The sequence below is a fragment of the Salminus brasiliensis genome, chromosome 2, assembly GCF_030463535.1.
Source record: "Salminus brasiliensis chromosome 2, fSalBra1.hap2, whole genome shotgun sequence".
NCBI classification, from domain to species: domain Eukaryota; kingdom Metazoa; phylum Chordata; class Actinopteri; order Characiformes; family Bryconidae; genus Salminus; species Salminus brasiliensis.
Window position 1 is genome coordinate 18,972,859 of NC_132879.1, and position 19,858 is coordinate 18,992,716.

At 39.2% G+C, this 19,858-nt stretch overlaps 2 protein-coding genes across 2 annotated transcripts; both read left to right on the forward strand.

Annotated features, from left to right (window-relative positions):
* The first annotated feature begins 7,578 nt into the window (after nucleotides 1-7,578).
* Nucleotides 7,579-12,269, forward strand: LOC140549874 (ferritin, heavy subunit). Its single transcript, XM_072673628.1, has 3 exons — nucleotides 7,579-7,993; nucleotides 9,354-9,500; nucleotides 11,090-12,269. Exons 1-3 carry the CDS (start codon nucleotides 7,826-7,828, stop codon nucleotides 11,381-11,383), a joined length of 609 nt encoding a protein of 202 aa, XP_072529729.1. The 5' UTR covers nucleotides 7,579-7,825; the 3' UTR covers nucleotides 11,384-12,269.
* A 919-nt stretch (nucleotides 12,270-13,188) lies between these two features.
* On the forward strand, nucleotides 13,189-15,621 carry myod1 (myogenic differentiation 1). Its single transcript, XM_072673629.1, has 3 exons — nucleotides 13,189-14,185; nucleotides 14,399-14,477; nucleotides 14,626-15,621. The coding sequence occupies exons 1-3, from the start codon at nucleotides 13,676-13,678 to the stop codon at nucleotides 14,859-14,861; spliced, it is 825 nt and encodes a 274-aa protein (XP_072529730.1). The 5' UTR covers nucleotides 13,189-13,675; the 3' UTR covers nucleotides 14,862-15,621.
* The last annotated feature ends 4,237 nt before the right edge of the window (nucleotides 15,622-19,858 follow it).

A 19,858-nucleotide genomic window follows, 5' to 3' on the forward strand; every position in this document is an offset into this window, starting at 1 on the left:
TAAAGGTTCTTCACACTCACACATCTCTGTTATATCAATTTGCAGCATCTTTTTTAGGAGTGTTTGTTACACTGAAAGTCCAGTCTTCAGTCTAACCAACATAACACAGCAACATGATGTGTTAAAAGTCTTCCTAGAGCTTTTTATATGTGAGCAGTGTACCTGTTATAGTGATTGAGCCAATGACCTGAGCCAATGACCTGATTCACCACACCTTGTTTTTTCCCTTTTATTCAATTTCTTGATTTTGTCATTTGATCCAGCAACTTCTTAATAAATTGAACCTGAAAAACAACTATAACTCTGACTCTAAAAAAGATCCCACGTCATCTTCATCATCAACAACAACATGGTCGTCATTTATCATTCTTCAATTCGTGCTGCATAAAACAAGGTATTATGTTACACACACCCAAACGCAGTATTCTATATTTGTCTCTTTAATGAGGGGCCAGCATTCCAAGGGCTTTCTGCCTAATCACAGTGCCTAGGACAAATGTGCCCTGGCCAGAGTACACAGACACACACACTCATACACTACCCCGCTGCACATGCTGGCCGTCAACAAGGCGGCACGCATTTCACTCACAACACTTTAACGACAACTTTACCAGAACTACAAAAGCCAAATAAAGAGTTTGAAGGGCACACTCCGAATCCCTGTATACAACAGCAAATGACCCCCTTAACGCAGTCTTTCCACTGTGGATGATTCTAGGGAAGGTGTCAGGTACCACCTATCAAACAGAGGGTGGACAAAGGGATCAGTTTTCCAGCTTTCTTGTGTTGTGATCACCCTTTGTATTTTTCTTTGCCCGTCTCACTGCCTTGTTCGACTGGCAATTAGCAGACCAGTGGGTTGGGTTATGTTGTGCTGGTGACGTTACTGAACATTGCTAACAGACAGCTGCTGGCCCTGGTAAAAGCGCAGGCTCATTGATGTGTTTACCAGGTGTGCTTGTAAGCCCTGGGCGGCCTCCCATGATCTGTCATGGGCTAGGTCCTGCCTCTGTACGCAGTCTCTGCTCATGGAGCACACAATCTGAAATATCTTAATTAAGGATGCACTAGTACATGGTGTAACATTAAATTAAAAGAGAAATCCCTAATGTCAGCACTGACAGAACAGAACCCTGTGACATTTATAATGTATGTATACACACACAAGTTTATATACACTTAGCTTGGGCATATATGTCATAGAAATGTTGCTTTTTGGTGTAGAAGCTTTTCTGAAGTCAACACATATACATGGGTTAAGAATATACATACATCTGCTTGAATGAATAAATCAGTGGTACTGAAAGTTCCTAAATGTCTTACCTCTTAACGTCCTACTAGTGATCATGATAGACTACAGCTGGTAGCTAAAAAGGGGTTTGTTCAACAGCTATCACTGGATGGAATAACACACAGTACAATGAAAAAGTCAAGGAGCTCAGTGCAGATCTGAAAATAATGATCTTAGATTTAGTCAACAATGTCAATTCAAACTGCCAATTCCAATATGACCAGTTTAAATAGTTGTACACAAGTACATGTTATTGGAAAGTGTAGCCACTTTGGTGAAGTCTGGAAGAAGATCCAAACTTTCACCCTCAGTTTACAGAAAATTGGTTTAGATGGTCAACAGCTGGACTAAAAATTTGAGCTCTTTCTGCCAGTGGAACTGGTACTGGTATTGGTGGTTGCACAATGTGGATGGAATAATGAAGAAAAAGGCTTCAGCCAACTTAATCAGGCTAACATTAAGCTCCTGAAATGGCCCTTCCAAATTCTTGACTGCAACTCGAAAATGTGATCTGTGCTAAACAACAGTTGGGTTTATGCCATGAAGCCAACAGAACTCCAATTCTACCATGAAGAGTCGTCAAATACCCAACCAGAATTCTGCCAGAAGCTTGTAGATGGCCGCCAGTGTCTGGTCAAGGCTGAAGGGCATTTAATCAAACATTAGATGTACTGTGTGTATATATTCGACCTTGTATGTATAATTTTGACCCTGGGGTTTTGAAATATTATTGTATTTATATTCAAGATGTATGTTGTATTCTTATTCTGCCCAGTTTTGCTATTTGCTCAGACACATGTACTTTTGGTAGACATATTTTTGTACTTATTTTCAACATTCAAAAATTTACTTGGACTTTTATGTGCTTATGGGCGGACTAGTGCTTCGTTAGTCACTGCACCACACCATGCATTGAACCTTACCAAATAATCTTTATATTTTTGTTAAAACTTTCTACAACTATCTGTGTAGTCATCTAAAATACATGACACTGGTAGAAGAAGAGTAGTCTTCTTTGGCTAAAAAAGCAATTTGGTATGAGACTACATTCAGTAATGTTATGAAGTGAGCACATAAAAAAAAACATCTACAATTTCTACCATCAGAAAGTAAAAAATGAATTAAAAGGCTTCTGCACTGCATGAGCTCATTTTCTTTTGTCTCATGATGAGAGACATGCATTAAAATGGAAAAGGCCACATTCTGGCACTGGCATACTGAGAATTTACACAAACACTCCTTGATGCCTGGGATCAACAACATCAGAAATAGCACCACAAATGAAATAATAAACCACAGGAAGACAGACAGACTTTACAGATCACCTCCATTAGACTGTGAGAAAGTCACAAACTAATATGGAACACATTCTTTTCGCAATGGCTAAACTGTGAGTGATGAGAGAACATAGGGATGAATTCAGTTTAATGATGATAATGGGGCACAGATTATTCCTTTAATGTCTCAGCTAGAATTTTAATTACCACTATTTAGCGGCTTCCTCACTGCTATCTGTAGTGGTGCACAAAGTGTAGTCACAATGTTTCAGTGCCAAGATTGAGGCGGTACAAATCCAGCACAAATGGTGAGTTAATCAAAATCATTTAGCTTATTAAGCAGTCCCAAAAAGAAGCTGGTAAAATTCATTAAAAGCTGACAGCAGCATCCTTTGATTGGACAGAAAGTGATATCCCTCAGAGAGAAACAGCTAAGCCCCTCTGTCTAACTGGGGTATGTTTGGATAGCATTTAGAGGAGGGATGTCTAGCCCATATGAGTCATTCCAGACTATCAATAAGTAAAGACAATCCTGTGACTCCTTTAGCCAGGGCAGACACATCCAGCACAGGCCTCAGCAGAGGCCTGAGAGCAGCCTTGAGAGCAGAGGTTAGGCAAGTCACATCAGCTGATCTGACTGACTTCTGAGTGGCATAAACAAAAATCTGGGTCCTTTTCACTATATTCTCCCAAGTGAAATCCACTGGTAATGCAATCTAGAGCTGGGGCTGTCCTAGCACAGAGCTGGGCTTGTAGTTATAATGGCGTGTCCAGGAGGGTCACCAAATTTACAGCCCAAAGCAGGTGTGAAGAGAAGGGCTCTCCCCGTCACTCACAGCCACAGTTAAACAGCATGTATACTGCAAGAACACATTCAACGATTAGTAGACTAACTCTGGATTCAGTTTCGGTCTGCTAACTGCTATGGTACTACTAAGCTGAACTGAAATTTAAAGATCAACCTAAATTAACCAATTTGCTCACTATCACCTAAATCTAACTTAATAGTCTACTATCAGGATCAGCTGCATTGGAGTAAGTGGAGAGATTTATATGAATTGCAGTATAGAAATGATTTCATTATATAGAGGGTAGCATTTCAATAAGGATCAGTGATCATTCATTCCTATAATCAGGGATCACAAAAACTACTAGTCTAAAAACTACTTCAAATCACAGTAGCATAACAAAGCAATTTTTATGGATTTCAAATAAACATATTTATTAGGGGCTCCATGCCATACTGTAAATATATGTCCAAATGTTTGTGGACACCCCTTCTAATGAATGCATTCAGCTACTTTGAGTTGCGCCCATTGCTGACACAGGCAGGCAAATGTACACACACAGCTTGTCTAGTCTATTGTAGAAAAGTATTGCCAATAGAATAGGACTCACTAATGCCATTTGTGGGCTAGATGCATATAAAGCCCCCCAGCATTTTAACTGTGGAGCAGTGGAACTGTTTCTGGAATTATGGCACTCCACCCAATACTTCTGGGATGAGTTGGGGAGTTGATGATGAGGTGGGGTGGTGATCATCCAACATCCTGACCTCACTAACGTTCTTGTTGCTGAATGCAATTAGCATTCCAACAAATATCCTTGATTTCAGAAGAAACAATGAATGAGTAGGTGTCCCAATACTTATGTACATTTAGTGTATGTGGATACATACTTTCAAATGAATATGCAGGCTTTAAATTAGTTTTGTTGTGTACTGTATGAGCAGTTTTATTTATTTAGTCATTTTTAGGTTTAGAAGCCCAACCTGGGACAGCACATTTGTCTCAGCTAGAAGCCTTTTCAATTACATGTGCTTTATTTGTGTAGGGCCTTCCAAAAATAAATAAAAATAAATAAATATTATTTTGTATACAATTAAAAAAACAACTAAATTGTTTATATTAATAAAGTAAAGAAATAATATAAATACATAAATAAATAAATAAATAATTCTTGGGATGAGTTGGGGTGGTGATCACCTAACATCCTGACCTCAATAACGCTCTTGTTGCTGAATGCAATCAGATCCTTACAGCAATGCTCCAAAATCTAGTAGAAAGTCATCCCTGGACAGTACAGATAGTTACTCCAACAGAAGCAGGACAAACTCTTTTAATACCCTTGATTTAAGAAGAAACAATAAATTAGCAGCTGTCCCAATACTTTTGTCCATATAGTGTACATACATACATACATACTAATAGCCTCTTGTGGCAATCAGGGCCATCAACTAACTGCATATTAAATCAAAAAAAATTGCTTGATAAGCTGCACTTGAATATAAAGGGGCATTACCTCTGTTTACCTTGTTAAGCTCTCTATAGTTCTCTGTTTGCCCTCATTTTTAAAAAAAATGCCTGAAAGTGCAAACATGAAAGAAAGAGGATGACTGTAGAGAAGACTGGTTATAAATGTTGAGAATCTTTTGACAGCTGCACCCAGAGACACACTTCTCCAGCTCAGCCAGAGACAAAACATGGACAAAAGGCAGGTGGTGTTCTACAGGGAGGTCTAGTAGTGTGCTCCCCAACAGTATGACAAACTTTGTCACTCCGTTCTTCAAGAAAAACACAGTTCTACAGTTCTGCATACCACACACACACTCACACACACACACACACACACACACACACACACACGTGTCACCAAAAGCTGTTTTCCCTGGGTTGGATCTGTAATTTGTTGCACAAAAACCCGGACAAGGTGATTATGTATATGTGTTAAGGAGCAGAGGTCAAGTCAAGGGTGCAGGTTGTGGTGACCCTGGACTGACCATAAGCAGGGTGTTCTCCTTTCTTCCCTCTAGGCCCAACGGGCCCCCAGGGTCTGCCCAGTCCCTCACGTCAGTCATCCAAACCCAGGGAGAGCACAGGGACATGGCTGTGGTTGAAACAGGAGAGGGATCACTCTGGGTAGTGGATGGGGGGATACAGGCCACAGACCGCGACATAGGGCAAGTGTTACAGGGGTATATTATCTTTAGTGATGTGATTGAGGCAATGAGGGGCAATGCTTTGTCTCTTATTTGAAATCTGTGTTTTTTCAGTGTTGGAAGAGCACAAATATTTGGGTGAAGGATCATGGTTGCCCAAATTTAGACTATTAGATATCAGAGGGTTAAAACACAATGACAAGTAGTGCTCAGAGGTGGGTAGAGTCCTCAAGTAAAAGTATTGTTGCTAAGTGGTTGGTAGGTGATTGCTATGGAATTTAATGATTGTCATTATAGTACGCTAGGTGTTTGCTAAGGTGTTGCTAAGGTTTTGGCTGTTGCATACTAAGTGCTTGTCAGATGGGTGCTACAGTGTTGTAATGTGATTGCAATGGTATTTCAGGCAGTTGCTATGGCGTTATTTAGTGGTTGCTAGAGTGTTCCTCAGTGGTTGTTAAGCAGTTGCTATGGTATGTCAGATGGCTGCTATGGTGTCTCAGGTGGTTGTCAAGTGGTTGCTGTGGTACCTATGTATTACTAATGTTACTAATGTATTTGTATCACTGTGATATAAGAAGGGTGAATGATGCCAAAGCCCCCTATTTATTCCTATCAGGTAAAATTCTGCAAAAAAATACAATATGCTGTAAAACAATATACTTGCACATTGCTTTGCATTTACATTTATGGCATTTAGCTGACGCTCTTATCCAGAGCGACTTACATGGTTACTCATATTACAGAGGTGGGCCAATGGAGTGTTAGGAGTCTTGCCCAAGGACTCTTATTGGTGTAGTGCAGCATAGTCACCCAGACCGGGAATCGAACCCCAGTCTCCCACATGGTGTGGTATCTCAGTGGCAGGTAGTGGTGTTATCTGTTGCGCCACACCAACCACTTTGCTATGCATAACCATAACTAAATGTTAATTACTAAAATATCAGTAACTGCAGAGTTAAAAATCAGGAGCTGCAGAGTTCTGGAGCTGAAACTGAAGTAAAGGTGAACCAGTCAATAATATTAAGAGCTCTGCATACAACTGTATTGAAGGGGGTGGTGGCTAGAAAGAAGCCATCACTGAATAAAACACATCAAAGCAGCTCAAAAGTGGGATGCGTTTTTTTTGTGATTTAGCTTTTTGTTCAATATTCAAAACATCTGTGAGGCACTGTCTATTTCTCAACAATCACCATCCCATATGTGAAGTATGGGGGTGGCAGCATTGTGTGTGGATGCCTTTGCTCAGTGGGGACTGGGCATCTTAATAAAACTGAAGGACAGATGGATGGTGCAAAATAAAGGGAGATACTACAGCCTGCTGTAGTAAAAAAAATACTCCATCAGACTTTAGGCTGCTTTGCCGCAAAAGATTGTTCTACAAAATGCTATTCTAAAGGGGCGTATGTTTTTCCCTTTGATAAATGATTTTAACAGCATATTGGATTGGACTTTTAAGGGGACTTTTGTAAGCACTGTGTCCAAGTAAATGTAATCAGTTACTGCTCACCTCTACTGGTGCTAATGAGAATTCTAGAAAAGTGACGGCTGAATTAGAAACACTTCAAAAATTACAATATAGGATTAGATTATACAAAAATAAAAGTAGAAAAAATAAATACATTTAATATTAAAATGTAATATTGTGACTAGCCAGTCATTTAACAGTCGAATTTGATTGCTGTAAATGGTGCTGAGACGTACAGCACCATAGTAGATGTGGATCCAGTGAACAGCTAAGAGAACCGAGTACTACGAATTATTAATTATATTTTGTGAATAATAATAATAATAATAATAATAATAATAAAAATAACAATTAAACATTATAAATAAACAATAAAAAGTAAACAAACAACAAACAGTAATACTCTAAAATATCTACACTCTAAAACGATATGTTGTTTTTTTTTTTTTACTGTATTTATTTTTCATTTTTTAATTGATAAAGTCAAATACAGACACAGGTCTGCTTATCAGTGAGAGTCAGTATTTTGTGTGGGAGCGGTGGAGGCTGCGGCTCCGGGTGCGTTTTCCTCCTGCAGCGCCCCATTCGCTCACACGCACCGGATGAACTTGGCGGTTTGAACGGGAAACGATTTCACGCTGTCAGCTCGGTTAAATCCCCCCGCTGGTTAAAACCCATCGTCTTCTGTAAACACTGCAGACATTTTGGTGTATTTCGTAATATTACTGCGCAGTTCGTCACTCTTCATGTGAGGAAATCAGATACAGTGAGCTGCAGACCTGCGATACGAGTGTATTATCGAGGACGGCGGAGTTCAAAAGTGCAGAAGCGCCCCGTTAACTTTCGGCTCAGACATGTCGGAACCGGGAGGCAAGCGATTAAAAAGCAGTGTGCCCGTTTGTAAAACGCACCGTGTTTCAGTCGGGGGCAGAGCCAAGCAGAATCTGCCGTCTGTGGTGGAGGAAGGTCTGTGTGGAGTTTCCAGCTTGCTCATGGAGTTAGCTTACCGTCTCCAAGCGCTGGTAAGAGGAGACAGGAGACACACAAGCTTCCACACCTCCTCAGATTCAGTCCGGTTACGCCTGTTTACCTTCTCAAAGTTTCAGTGACTGCTGGGACTGATGGAGGGCCGCTGGCTCTCACTGATCCGTGTACAGGCTGTAGCTCCGTGTTTGCCTTGCAGCCTAATAGACAGATCTGACAGGGACACAGACTGCTGAACATTATTCAGCAAAAGAATACATGTTAATAAGGAGAATACTGAATAAAGTACACCGAAAAGAGCTCAAATACAGTATATGGATGAATTCCTAAGTGAGGAACCGTAAAATCTGTCATTAGGCCTGTTTACAGTATCTTACAGAGTGTATCTTACAGAGGTCAAAGCTGAGGGGAGTTCTGGGTTAGATATTGTTGGAATGAAGATACTTTGTAGTAATTGATTTGTCAAAGACTAATAAATGGAAATAAAAATACAAATGAAGTAGATTAATAAATAAAGCATGTGTCTAAGTGAGAATCGTATAATTTGAACATAATGTTCTGCAATACAGTGAATGATCACTACACATTTCTCTTAGGCCCTTGAGGCACTAGACAGCTTCTTATGCCGCTTACAGCAATGCTTATATGTCCCTGATCAGCTGAATTAAAAAGACATTTTAGTGGGAAATTGAATTCAATAATTTATCATTCGGATCCAATGACCCCCGTGTTCATTATGACCTCCGACACTGTTTAAGGCCAATAATAACTGCTGCCAACACCTCAAAGGGATGTCAACTGAAAAGATCCTTATCTGAAAATGTAAAATATCCAGCAAAATGCAAAACAGGCTACTTGTGCATTTTAATTTGTGCCACGTACATTAGAAGTTTAAGTAGGTAGTAAACCCAACTCAAGAAGCTAAAGTAGAAGCAGCAATCTGGGGCAATAGAAGTAGAAGTTACCTTATAGCGAAACAATGAGCAATGCCTTTGATTCTGGAGAAGAGGGCAATAGACCCACCAGCTTCCCAAAGGGTAGCAGGGCAGTAAACAGTTTTTTGGATGGGGTTTAAGGATTGTTCATTTTTGTGCATTTAACTATCAAAGGAAAAGAAGCCAACCAATGGATTGTATTAGATCAAGATCATGTTTATATAGTTAGATTAGATTATCAAATTTATATAGTTAATGTGGTCATAATATTGTTGATGCCCGATAGAAAAGCTCCAAAACAATCAAGAAAAAGGTCTGTTAAACTGACTTCCATCAAAAGCTGATGATTTTTTTTTCCTTTTCCTGTAAAATTGATGCTTCGGAGACAGTGACAGAATGTTTTTATGGTGCTATTTTGTGTACAGAATTGAGAACTGTACTTTGTGTGTATTGCACATTTCAGGCTAAGATCTTTGAGCAAGATGACATGGCTTTGCCACGTGTGGCTGCATATTTCTATCTGGAGTCCACAAGGGAGCAGGAGCAGGCGGAAGCCATGCTGCACTACCTGTCAGAGCGTGGAGGACAGTACTGCAACAAGGATATTCAGGTAACACCTGCTAATTCCATAAAGGCTGTCTGTGCCCAGCATTGCTCAGAAACTGCACTCTCATTCTGAAATGATGTAGGACATTTTTCTAAGACTTTTTCTATTAGTAAAATGCCACTTTTGAAAAGGTTCTAGCTTCTTCCACTCTTGATCGGCTTCCTGGTCTCGCTGTCGGGAACCAAAAGTTTTCACAGTTATCCAGGGTTATTTTAGTGCCCACAGTTATTGCCAAAATGATATCCTCCTCATATTACCGAGACATCCATGTCTCTCTATACCTTTAAAAATATTGTTTTTTGGGAAGGACTCTTGGCTGGAAAGGCCAGTGGTTTAGGGGGGAAAGGGTCAGAGAGAGAGAAGGATAAACCCCTGTGGGCTTTGCAGGGATCTCTTCTCTAATGCCTGTCAGGGTATACGTTTCCCCTGAGTTCCGGAAAATTGGGGAGATTAATGTGAAAGCGGAAGGACAGTGCATTAATTGTAGTTCCAGATGTACACTGTGGCACTGGCGCTGCTGCCACTTCACCCTGGGTCCTCTCTTTTTTCCAACCTCCTCCTCTTCCCTAGTTTTATGACTCATGTAAAATTGATCCGGAGTGAGGCTGGTGAGGGTCCATCAGCAGCAATTTGGAACACCTTGTTATCCGCTGATGCATGGAGAGTCTAAGGCATGAGTGTATTTAAATGTAGCTGGGTGTGTTGTGCAGATCACTAAAATATATTTGTGCAGTAGACCTCATAATTTTTATATATGTATGTATATACATTTTTTTAAAGCTTCCTTTAAGACATTTACGACAGGCCTGATGTTTAGTGTTGGTAATTGATAGTAGGGGCGTACTTGATTTTTTCGTTCAATAAAACACTCCAGCATGCATGTTTTTTGTCCAGTAGATGAATTTGCAGATAGCCTAGTCCTATCTGTGTATTCTCATATATATGCTGTGATCTGACTTTTTGTATGCATGTTAGTGTGCATGTGTTGCTGTTAATGGTGTATCAATTTTAATACATAATTTTTTTTAAACAAACATTTAAAAAAAACTTCCTTTCTTTAAAGACACTCGCATTTGCCATCTGTCCTGAAAACCAGTGTCTCTGCACCGCATCTAGATACATCTATCTGAGTATGGTAGTGAGGATGAGGAGGGGTTTATGCTATTTACGCACCCACATCTAAATCACTTTTGTTCCACGTGATTTTGGGGCATTTTTTGTTAACATCTAATCTTGGCCGTTGAAATCACACTTTGCAGTGAACCTCAGAAAAAAAAAAAAAAAATATATATATATATATATATATATATACCTCCAAAACAGCAACTTTACAAAAGAAGGAAAAAACCTTCCTAACTTTCAATAAATGTCAATGTAAAAAGATTTTAGTCTAAGTCGATTTGGAGCATTTCTATTGGTCCATTCGTCCAGAATTACTTACACTGGGTACGGGGCAGCTACAGGGTTTTAAGTGATGGAGAAAAATAAAAAGGACATAAATGGAAATACATGTTTTTTAATGGTTACTACACATGAAAATGTATACACTGTGTGTGTTTGTGTGTGTGTGCTGTGTGGGCCTGGGTTTGCAGAGACCAGGGACAGAGCAGGTGTGTGCGCTGCTCCCTGCCCTGGAGCTCCTGCTGGGCCAGTGGAAGGAGGAGATGGCCATCATGGTGGAGCTGTCTCAGCTAGCACGTGAGCATGGAGACCCCCACTCTGCCAGTGTGCTCAAGAGCCACTTCCTCCAGCCTCTCGCACCAAAGATCAAGCTGCTAGGTGACCTCTTGACCAATGTTCGAAGGGTGGGCTGTACCAGTGACGGTGCTGGAGGATTCGGAGAGTACCTAATTGACCAGCTGTACGAGGAGCTGACCAGTGCTTAAATGTCCTGATAAACATCTTATTGATGCATTAAAGGCCTGACTAGTCATTCTTTCTTATGAATGACGGTTCTTCAGTACAGTTTGTTACTGTTAGAGCCAGTGCCCAACCTGCATGGTGTGTACTCTGTTTGAGGTCTGATAGAAATGATTTGTGTGTTTCTTTAATAGCACAAAAATACTTTGTATGGTATTAGCTTTCTACTACAGCTGAAGGTATTTCTCAAGTGGAAAATGGTGTGAATTTTACATGAAGTCACAAACAATATTGAGGTTTGGTTATTTTAGACTTTTTATTCAAGAACTAAGAGACATTCTGACACGTTTGATAAGTTTTCATTGGCTGGGAATGTGTTTTTGTATCAAAAGCCTATAGTTTGGAACAGTAGCTTGCCTTTCTTAATGAAGAATTGTCCTATTTTTTAAAGATTTAAAGAATATATTTTAATGACAGAAACTGGATCATTGAAGTGGTGTAGTATTTGACTGATGCTGAGTGAGTCTTTTGATATGGATTGTGTTTTATATACTTATTATTTTTAAACTCACACTCCAGTTATTTTCTCTAGAGCTTTGTTTGAATGTATTTGTGTTGTTTATCTTGGAGAAGAGTGCAGGTTTGAAAGAGCTTTAACATGTAGCTTGTCATGAATGGTAAATGACTCTTATATTCAAAGGTTTTGTTCATTTTGAGCTTTTGGGTGGTCAAAGTTAGAAATTTGCTTTTAAGGCTGATTGTGAAACCGAAGTGGTCCTTTCCTCTGTGTCCTTTGTGTGTTATGTATTGAATTAAGCCATAAACCAATAAAATAAAATAAAATGTAATAAAATTGAATTAACCTATAGTGGTATTTATTGGATCTCATGTGTATGAAGGTGGGTCTGTTGTTTCTTAGATAACTGTATGACTATTCTTAAGATGCTTCCTTTCTGATGAAGAGTAGTAGAGGCTGTGATTCTGACACATGGAGATGGATTATAAACCAGGCTCACTGGCTCATTACTGCCATCTGTTGGTGGAGCCATGATACTGTTCAAGGCTATTTCTGAGGCAAACTAAATAAAGTAGGCTAGTACATGTTATAAGTAGCCTATGAACCGAATGAACCCCTAAAATTAGTTTCCCCTGTCAGAACTTTTATTTATTGATTTGTTCATGTAGTCATTATTAGAGATCCCACTGAAATAACAGTGGACAAAAAAAGATTAACCAGCAAATACTAATCAGAAAAAGAAACGAGGAGCAAGAGCTATCTCAGAGCTCTGGACTCACAATTAAATCAGTCACAGTCACAAAAGTGTAGCTCAGCTTTTATGCCTTAATTGTATTTATTTAAATACTTAATGAATGTAATCAAATACTTAACAAAAACTGGTTGGTCTCTGATTGGCTGTGTATGTGGTGGTTTTGGTGAGACAGTATTGAGTGTGTTGGGCTTAACCTAGATTTTTAATTGTAAGATTTTGTATTAAAACTCCAAAAAATCTACTCTACTTTAATGTGTTTAATAAATATGTATTACCTGATTATTCTAATACTGTATGTATATATTATTACTCCATGTCTGGAGAGCTGTAGGCCTGTAGGCAACTAAAGTAGTAAGTTCTGTGTTTATTAGAAGTTAGACTCTACATTGAGGTAGAGCTTGTAAGCAGCACTGAACTAATTTTGGTTGCCTACAGTGTTTGAAAGTCCATCAGATATGCAGTGAAATTCTTCTGATAAAGCACTGAAGATGTTTTCATTCCTTCCACAGTTCCTGTCTTTTTTTATTCATTTACAAAGTAAACTAATCAAGTAGAGACACTAAAAGATCTCGACATTATTTTGGACTCTGAATTCTTACAGTTTGGCTTTTTCAAATCTGACAGATTTCTCACTCTAACCTTCATTGTTGTCTTTAGTTTTCGTCCGGCACAAACGACCCCCTCTCTACCCCCCACAGCATCGGCAAGCACGTCTATTGGTCTGCGGGTCAAGCCCAGACCACGCCCCTACCCTGCCGCTGGCGCATATAAACTGGCCTTAAGCCTCCTCAGCAACAAGTGCCTGCAGGCTGCACTGGGACAGGACTGGTGGAGCCCTACCTGCAACACTAACTCACTCACTCACTCCCTCCCTCGCTCGCTCGCTCACTCACTCACTGCAGACATTAAGAGTGTGTGTTTAAAACTACAATTTGACAGAGAGTGTCTGAGCGCGTTGGAGGCACGCGGAGGTCTGGGCTGCACTTTTTAAAAGCATTTGAAAAGTTTTGGTTTTTGGAGGGTCAGAAAAAAAAAAAGAAAGAAAAGATGGAGCTGTCGGATATCCCGTTCCCCATCCCGTCCGCGGACGACTTCTACGATGACCCGTGCTTCAACACCAACGACATGCACTTCTTCGAGGACCTTGACCCACGGCTCGTGCACGTGAGTCTGCTCAAACCGGACGAGCACGGACACGCGGAGGACGAACACGTGCGCGCGCCCAGCGGCCACCACCAAGCAGGCAGGTGCCTCCTATGGGCGTGCAAGGCGTGCAAGAGGAAGACGACGAACGCGGACCGGCGGAAGGCCGCCACCATGCGGGAGAGGAGGCGCCTGAGCAAAGTGAACGACGCCTTCGAGACGCTGAAGCGCTGCACGTCGGCCAACCCCAACCAGAGGCTGCCCAAGGTGGAGATCCTGAGGAACGCCATCAGCTACATCGAATCTCTGCAGGCTCTGCTGCGGAGCCAGGAGGACTCCTACTACCCGGTTCTGGATCAGTACAGCGGGGACTCGGACGCGTCCAGCCCCAGGTCCAACTGCTCCGACGGCATGGTGAGGACCCAGAGATCTCTGAGGACTTTCATTGAGCTGGTCAGCAGCTGTCACTTTGACCAGCTCAGGAGAAAGCAGCCCGTAGTGTAAACTGTGAAGGGGTTCGTTGCTATGTAGACTGTAGTGGGAACTGCGAGGTGTTTCTGATGTTGTTTTGATGATTTAATGCAATTAGGAGTAATTAATAATTCATGCATTTACATTTTCCTTCAGATGGATTTCAATGGTCCTACATGTCCATCTAGAAGACGAAACAGCTACGACAGCTCCTACTTCAACGAGAATCAGAATGGTAAGATCATCTACACACCACGAAAAAAATGATATATGAATAATTAAGTGTTTATAATTAAGTGTTATTAATAATTAAGTGTTTTCTAAACATCATTTATTAAACATGTAAATCGAATTAACTGATTATTTTGTCCGGATTTCTCTAGGTGATGTGCGGAGCAGTAAATCAGCAGTGGTGTCCAGTCTGGACTGTCTGTCCAGCATCGTGGAGCGGATTTCCACAGAGGCGCCGGCCTGTCAGCCGCTCGCCACGCACGAGCCCTCGGACAGCAGCAGCAGCATCAGCAGCAGCAGCCCGCACTCCACGCACGACGCGCCCGCGCTGAGCGAGACGGGGCCGAGCGCTCCCTCCCCCGGGAACGCGGTGTACCAAGTCCTGTAGAACACACACATATGCACACATATACACACACACATACACACACATATACACACACGCACGCGCGCGGTGTGGAGGAACCTTCAGGACTGTGCTGTTCCTGTGCGGGAGAACAGAAGTGGGAGAGCAGAACCCCTCCATTCATCCTTACTTTCGTTCTCTTTCCTCACACTCTTCTTTTCTGAGTTCATTTAGTCTCTCCTCTTTCTTTCTTTCTTTCTTTCTTTCTGTCGCTCGTCCTCTTCTTTGCCTTCACTCCTTTGCTGCATTTTATTTATCCTTTCATTCTTTCTTTCATCCTTTTCCTTCATAATTTCGTTGTACTTTTATACATTCTTTCTTTCTTTCTTTCTTTCTTTTTTAATCTCTGATTCTTCACTATTTAATCGTCTTTACATTCTTTCCCTTTCTTTCTTGTTTTTCTCTGTAGAAAATATGTAAAATTCCATGGTATCGATGACTCTGCAGAAGTCAGTTTCTTAAATCCTTTATTTATATGATTGTCAGCTGCAATATTGTGACCATATCTTCCCTTGTTGAACCTCTTTTTATCTGTCTCCTTCATCTTTTATGATTTCCTAATTATTCACGAGAGTAAAAAACACTTCGGCTATGAGAAGTAGAGGACCAGTTTTGTACATGTGTATATAAGAGCTGTTTTGTTAAAAGGAGAAGTGATCCAACCTAACTGTGTATTTAATGCTGCCTGTGTGAGGAGTTTGTTGTGTCCAGCGTTTATATTTATACTTCTTCAGTGAGTGAATGTGGGTTAATAAAGATAAGACTTATTTATACACACACCTGCGCCCGTCTGCTCTTTTCTCGAAGGATGTGGGAGAAGCTAGAACTGCATTTCTGACTGAGCTCTAAGAAAGTCTTTTAATTAATAAACTTTTAATTCGGGTTTTTTTTTTATCACAGCATACAAATCTTTAAAAATGATATTTATTTAATTTAGTTTTAAGTCTAATTTCGATGTATCGATTTAATTAAAATAGTGCTTTAAATTATAGTTATTTAGTTTTGCTTATAAGTGAAGTTTTTTTTAAAGACAATAATCTTCAGTGCATTTTAAATATCATTCATCAAAAATACACAATAAATGATAAACGAAATGGAGCTCTACACACAGCGTGTGTCACAGCCGTTTAATGAATCCTGAGTTTTCTCACCGCTTTTCTTTTTTCACACTCTGGACGCGTCCTTAGGTTAACTGAGTCCGTCCTCACTGTACTGACGCGCTGCCACTGCCAAACGCGTTAATACATAAATTAATATCAATAATAAAAGTGTAAAAATAACTATATGTCGGTGTTAGTGTAGAATTCTAAACATTGCTCAAATTGAATGTTTTTGTTCTGTAATTCACACACACACACACACACACACACACACACACACACACACACACACACACACACACACAGTCTGCTCATACACACTCTTGCATTTGCATTTAAGTTAGTTAGTTTTCTATACACATTTTACACACGCTCTGAGTTTCAACTGAGAGCTGGGGTAATAATAATAATAATAGTAATAATAATAATAATAATGATACTAATAGTAATAATAATAATGATACTACTACTACCACTAATACTACTACTAAGAATAATAATAATTAAAAGAAGTTCACATTAAAATCTTAAAGTTAAAATTAAAAGTCAGAGCTGTCAGACTTACGGAAATGGCACCAGCACCACCTTGTGTGAATGCAGCACAACACACACACACACACACACACACACACACACACACACACACACACTCACAGTCTGTTTGAGAACTTGTAAAGTAGACTTGTCCGGCGTGATGGGCTGTATTTTGCTGTATTGCCGCACTGTTAACATTCATTTAAAAAGGTGAGGAAACAGATCGCCTCGTTTTTTAAGAATAAATGAATAAATAAATAAATGGGAGTAAGTTGTTTTTACAAACCTACTGTAACTGAGATAAACGCTTGACTATAAAATAATGTATGCACACATTTACATGAATTCGGATGTTCTGGAGGCAATATTTCTTATTGATGTCTTTATTATTTTTGCTGTTTAGTATGTTCTTTCTGAAAACCTAATTTATGTAAGTGAGAAAACGTGCTTATACTCGTTACTTACTACTTTGTCAAATTATTATTACCATATACCTTCATGGTTATTATTATTACTATTGTTAATGACATTATACTAATTTTATATTGAACGTTTATAGGGCAATTACTTACGTTGTGTGTGTACAGTTCATTAAAAGATTATCCAATTGAAAAGTTTTACAATAATTATTCAATTGAATATTAATGTTTATATATATATATATATATTATTTAAAATATATTCATATATTTAATGTATTGATATTATATTGGCTAGATCTATTGTTTTTTGGGGGGTTCATTACTTCATCCTTACAGTGTTGTGTAGCGTATCATTATAAATAGTTTAAATAATTGTTCTGTCGTTGTGTAAATACATAATAATGCATTATTCTGCATTTTTCTTCCCTTCATATCAGTGTGAGCAGACATGAATATGACAAAAAAAGAAATGTGTATTTACTGACACGCATGGTAGCAATTGATGAACCTTTACAGACTGACACATGCAGTGTAATTATTAATGAATTAGTTATTTTTGTTATTCACTCATATATTCATCTGTTTAATCACATCAGTGCATTAATTAGCCGGGCTGATTCTCGTTCAGTAGGGCTACACACACTAATGCACTGTAGCGGGCAGGCCTGCGATTAGCTGAACACTAGGCTAGGCTGTTTCTGTTTTTTTAAGAAGACGCGTCCACTGATTTCAATGTGCTTCAGTGAATACAGTGTGCTGCCTGGACATTCCTGGACAATTCCTGCAGGCTAGTCAATTTAAAGAAAGATTTTTGTAGATTTAACACATCTTTATTATCCACTGCCACCTTCCACCTTTCAATCACGAGAATAGAAAGTGCATTGTTCAGTGTAATTCAGTCAGGCCAGTGTTCTCACCCACCACACGCTATTCATTTAAATACTCAGTACTCAGCAGTGCCAACACGTCTCTACATTCACAGTATATGGACAGGACAGGGCGTTAGCACCTGCAGGAGGCGCTGTTGGTAATGTCAGTGAAAATATTGCAGTGTTTATTATAACACATATATATTCTCACTTCATCAAGATAGACGTAGAGGCAGCAGCTCCGAATGCCATGCAGGGGGGACTTTATAAATGTTATTATTATTATTGTTATCATTAGTGTTATTATATGATTATATGATAAGATTATTTGATTATATATGTTATATGTAATGTTTTTGTTCTCTAATTCTCACACGCACAGCTGCTCATACACACTCTTGCATTTGCATTTAAGTTAGTTAGTTTTCTATACACATTTTACACACGCTCTGAGTTTCAACTGAGAGCTGGGGTAATAATAATAATAATAATAGTAATAATAAGAATGATAATAATAATAGTAATAATAATAATAATAATAATAATAATAATGATAATAATGATACTACTACTACTACTACTACTACTAATAATAATACTAATAATAATAATAACAATATTAATTAAAAGAAATTTAAATAAAAATCTTAAAGTTAAAATTAAAAGTCAGAGCTGTCAGACCTATTCTATTCTATTCTATTCTATTCTATTCCAACTAGCTGAGGCTTTTCTTGGGTAAATAGCAAAGCACTTTGTAAGTCGCTCTGGATAAGAGCGTCTGCTAAATGCCATAAATGTAAATGTAAATGTTATTGTAGTTAATAATCCAAAATCTAAACCCAAATATATATTTATTTAACAATGATTTAATACAAATGTCATTGTATAACAATAATAAATGTTTAGTCTCATATATATTTATAACAAATACAGAGAGATACTCACCCCCTGTACCAGTAAATGCTACCATGCCTTAACAAAATCACAAAGAAAAAAGTTGTTTATAGCTGTTAAGGTTGAAGATTCTCTGAAATCTTTCCAGGTATCCTGTATCAATTTTATTTTTTGTTGTAAAAAACAAGAGTAAGAACTGAACAGTGCCTGGTCTGAGTTAAGCGCAGCAGTGACTGGAGCTCAGTCTGCATTAACCAGCCATGTAAACACGCGAAGAAAGAAAGGCATTTATTCAGCTCATATGAAAACTGCTAAACTGTGAGGAAACACAGCTAAAGTGATTTCCTGATTAAACTGGGTGAACTGAGTGCAGACGGATTTTCTTCTCTTTGTAATGCTGCTTTAAACAAATGAGTGAAGTGAATTACCCTCATCACAGCCACCAATTCATTGTCGTGTGTAATTTTTACACAGAAAAGAAAAAATCAGAAGCTCCAGTGACGTCGATCCCTTCATTAGTGCTGATGATAAAATCATCAGGACTTAACAGTCAATCAGTTGTTCGTTTCCCCATGGCCCACCATTCACATGGAAAGATAGCCCAGAACTGGGATTGGTGCATTTTCCTGAAAGTTGTGCTTAATTGTACTTCTGGTCTATGCATGATTTACATTTACATTTATGGCATTTAGCAGACCCTCTTATCCAGAGCGACTTACAAGGTTACTGGTATTACAGAGGAGGGTCAGTGCAGTGTTAGGAGTCTTGCCCAAGGACTCTTATTGGTGTAGCGCAGCATAGTCACCCAGACCGGGAATCGAACCCTGGTCTCCCACCTGGTGTGTGTGTGTGTGTGTGTGTGACAGGTAGTGGTGTTATCTGTTGCGCCACACCAACCACAATGATATGAATCATGATATGTCCCCGTTTGATAATGAACATGATCGCGCGCAGTGTTGTGGTTCATTTCTGATACTGGTGCAGTTCATCCTCACACACAACCCGCCGATATATAGTCTAATACCTATCGTTTGTGCCATCGCGGAATCTAAAGCCAATCCAATGCATTGACAGCAACTGTACATTTAGTAGCCTATGATGAGGGAAAGGACACAGACTTTTTTATGATTTTTTAAAATTAATTTTCAATTTTTACACAA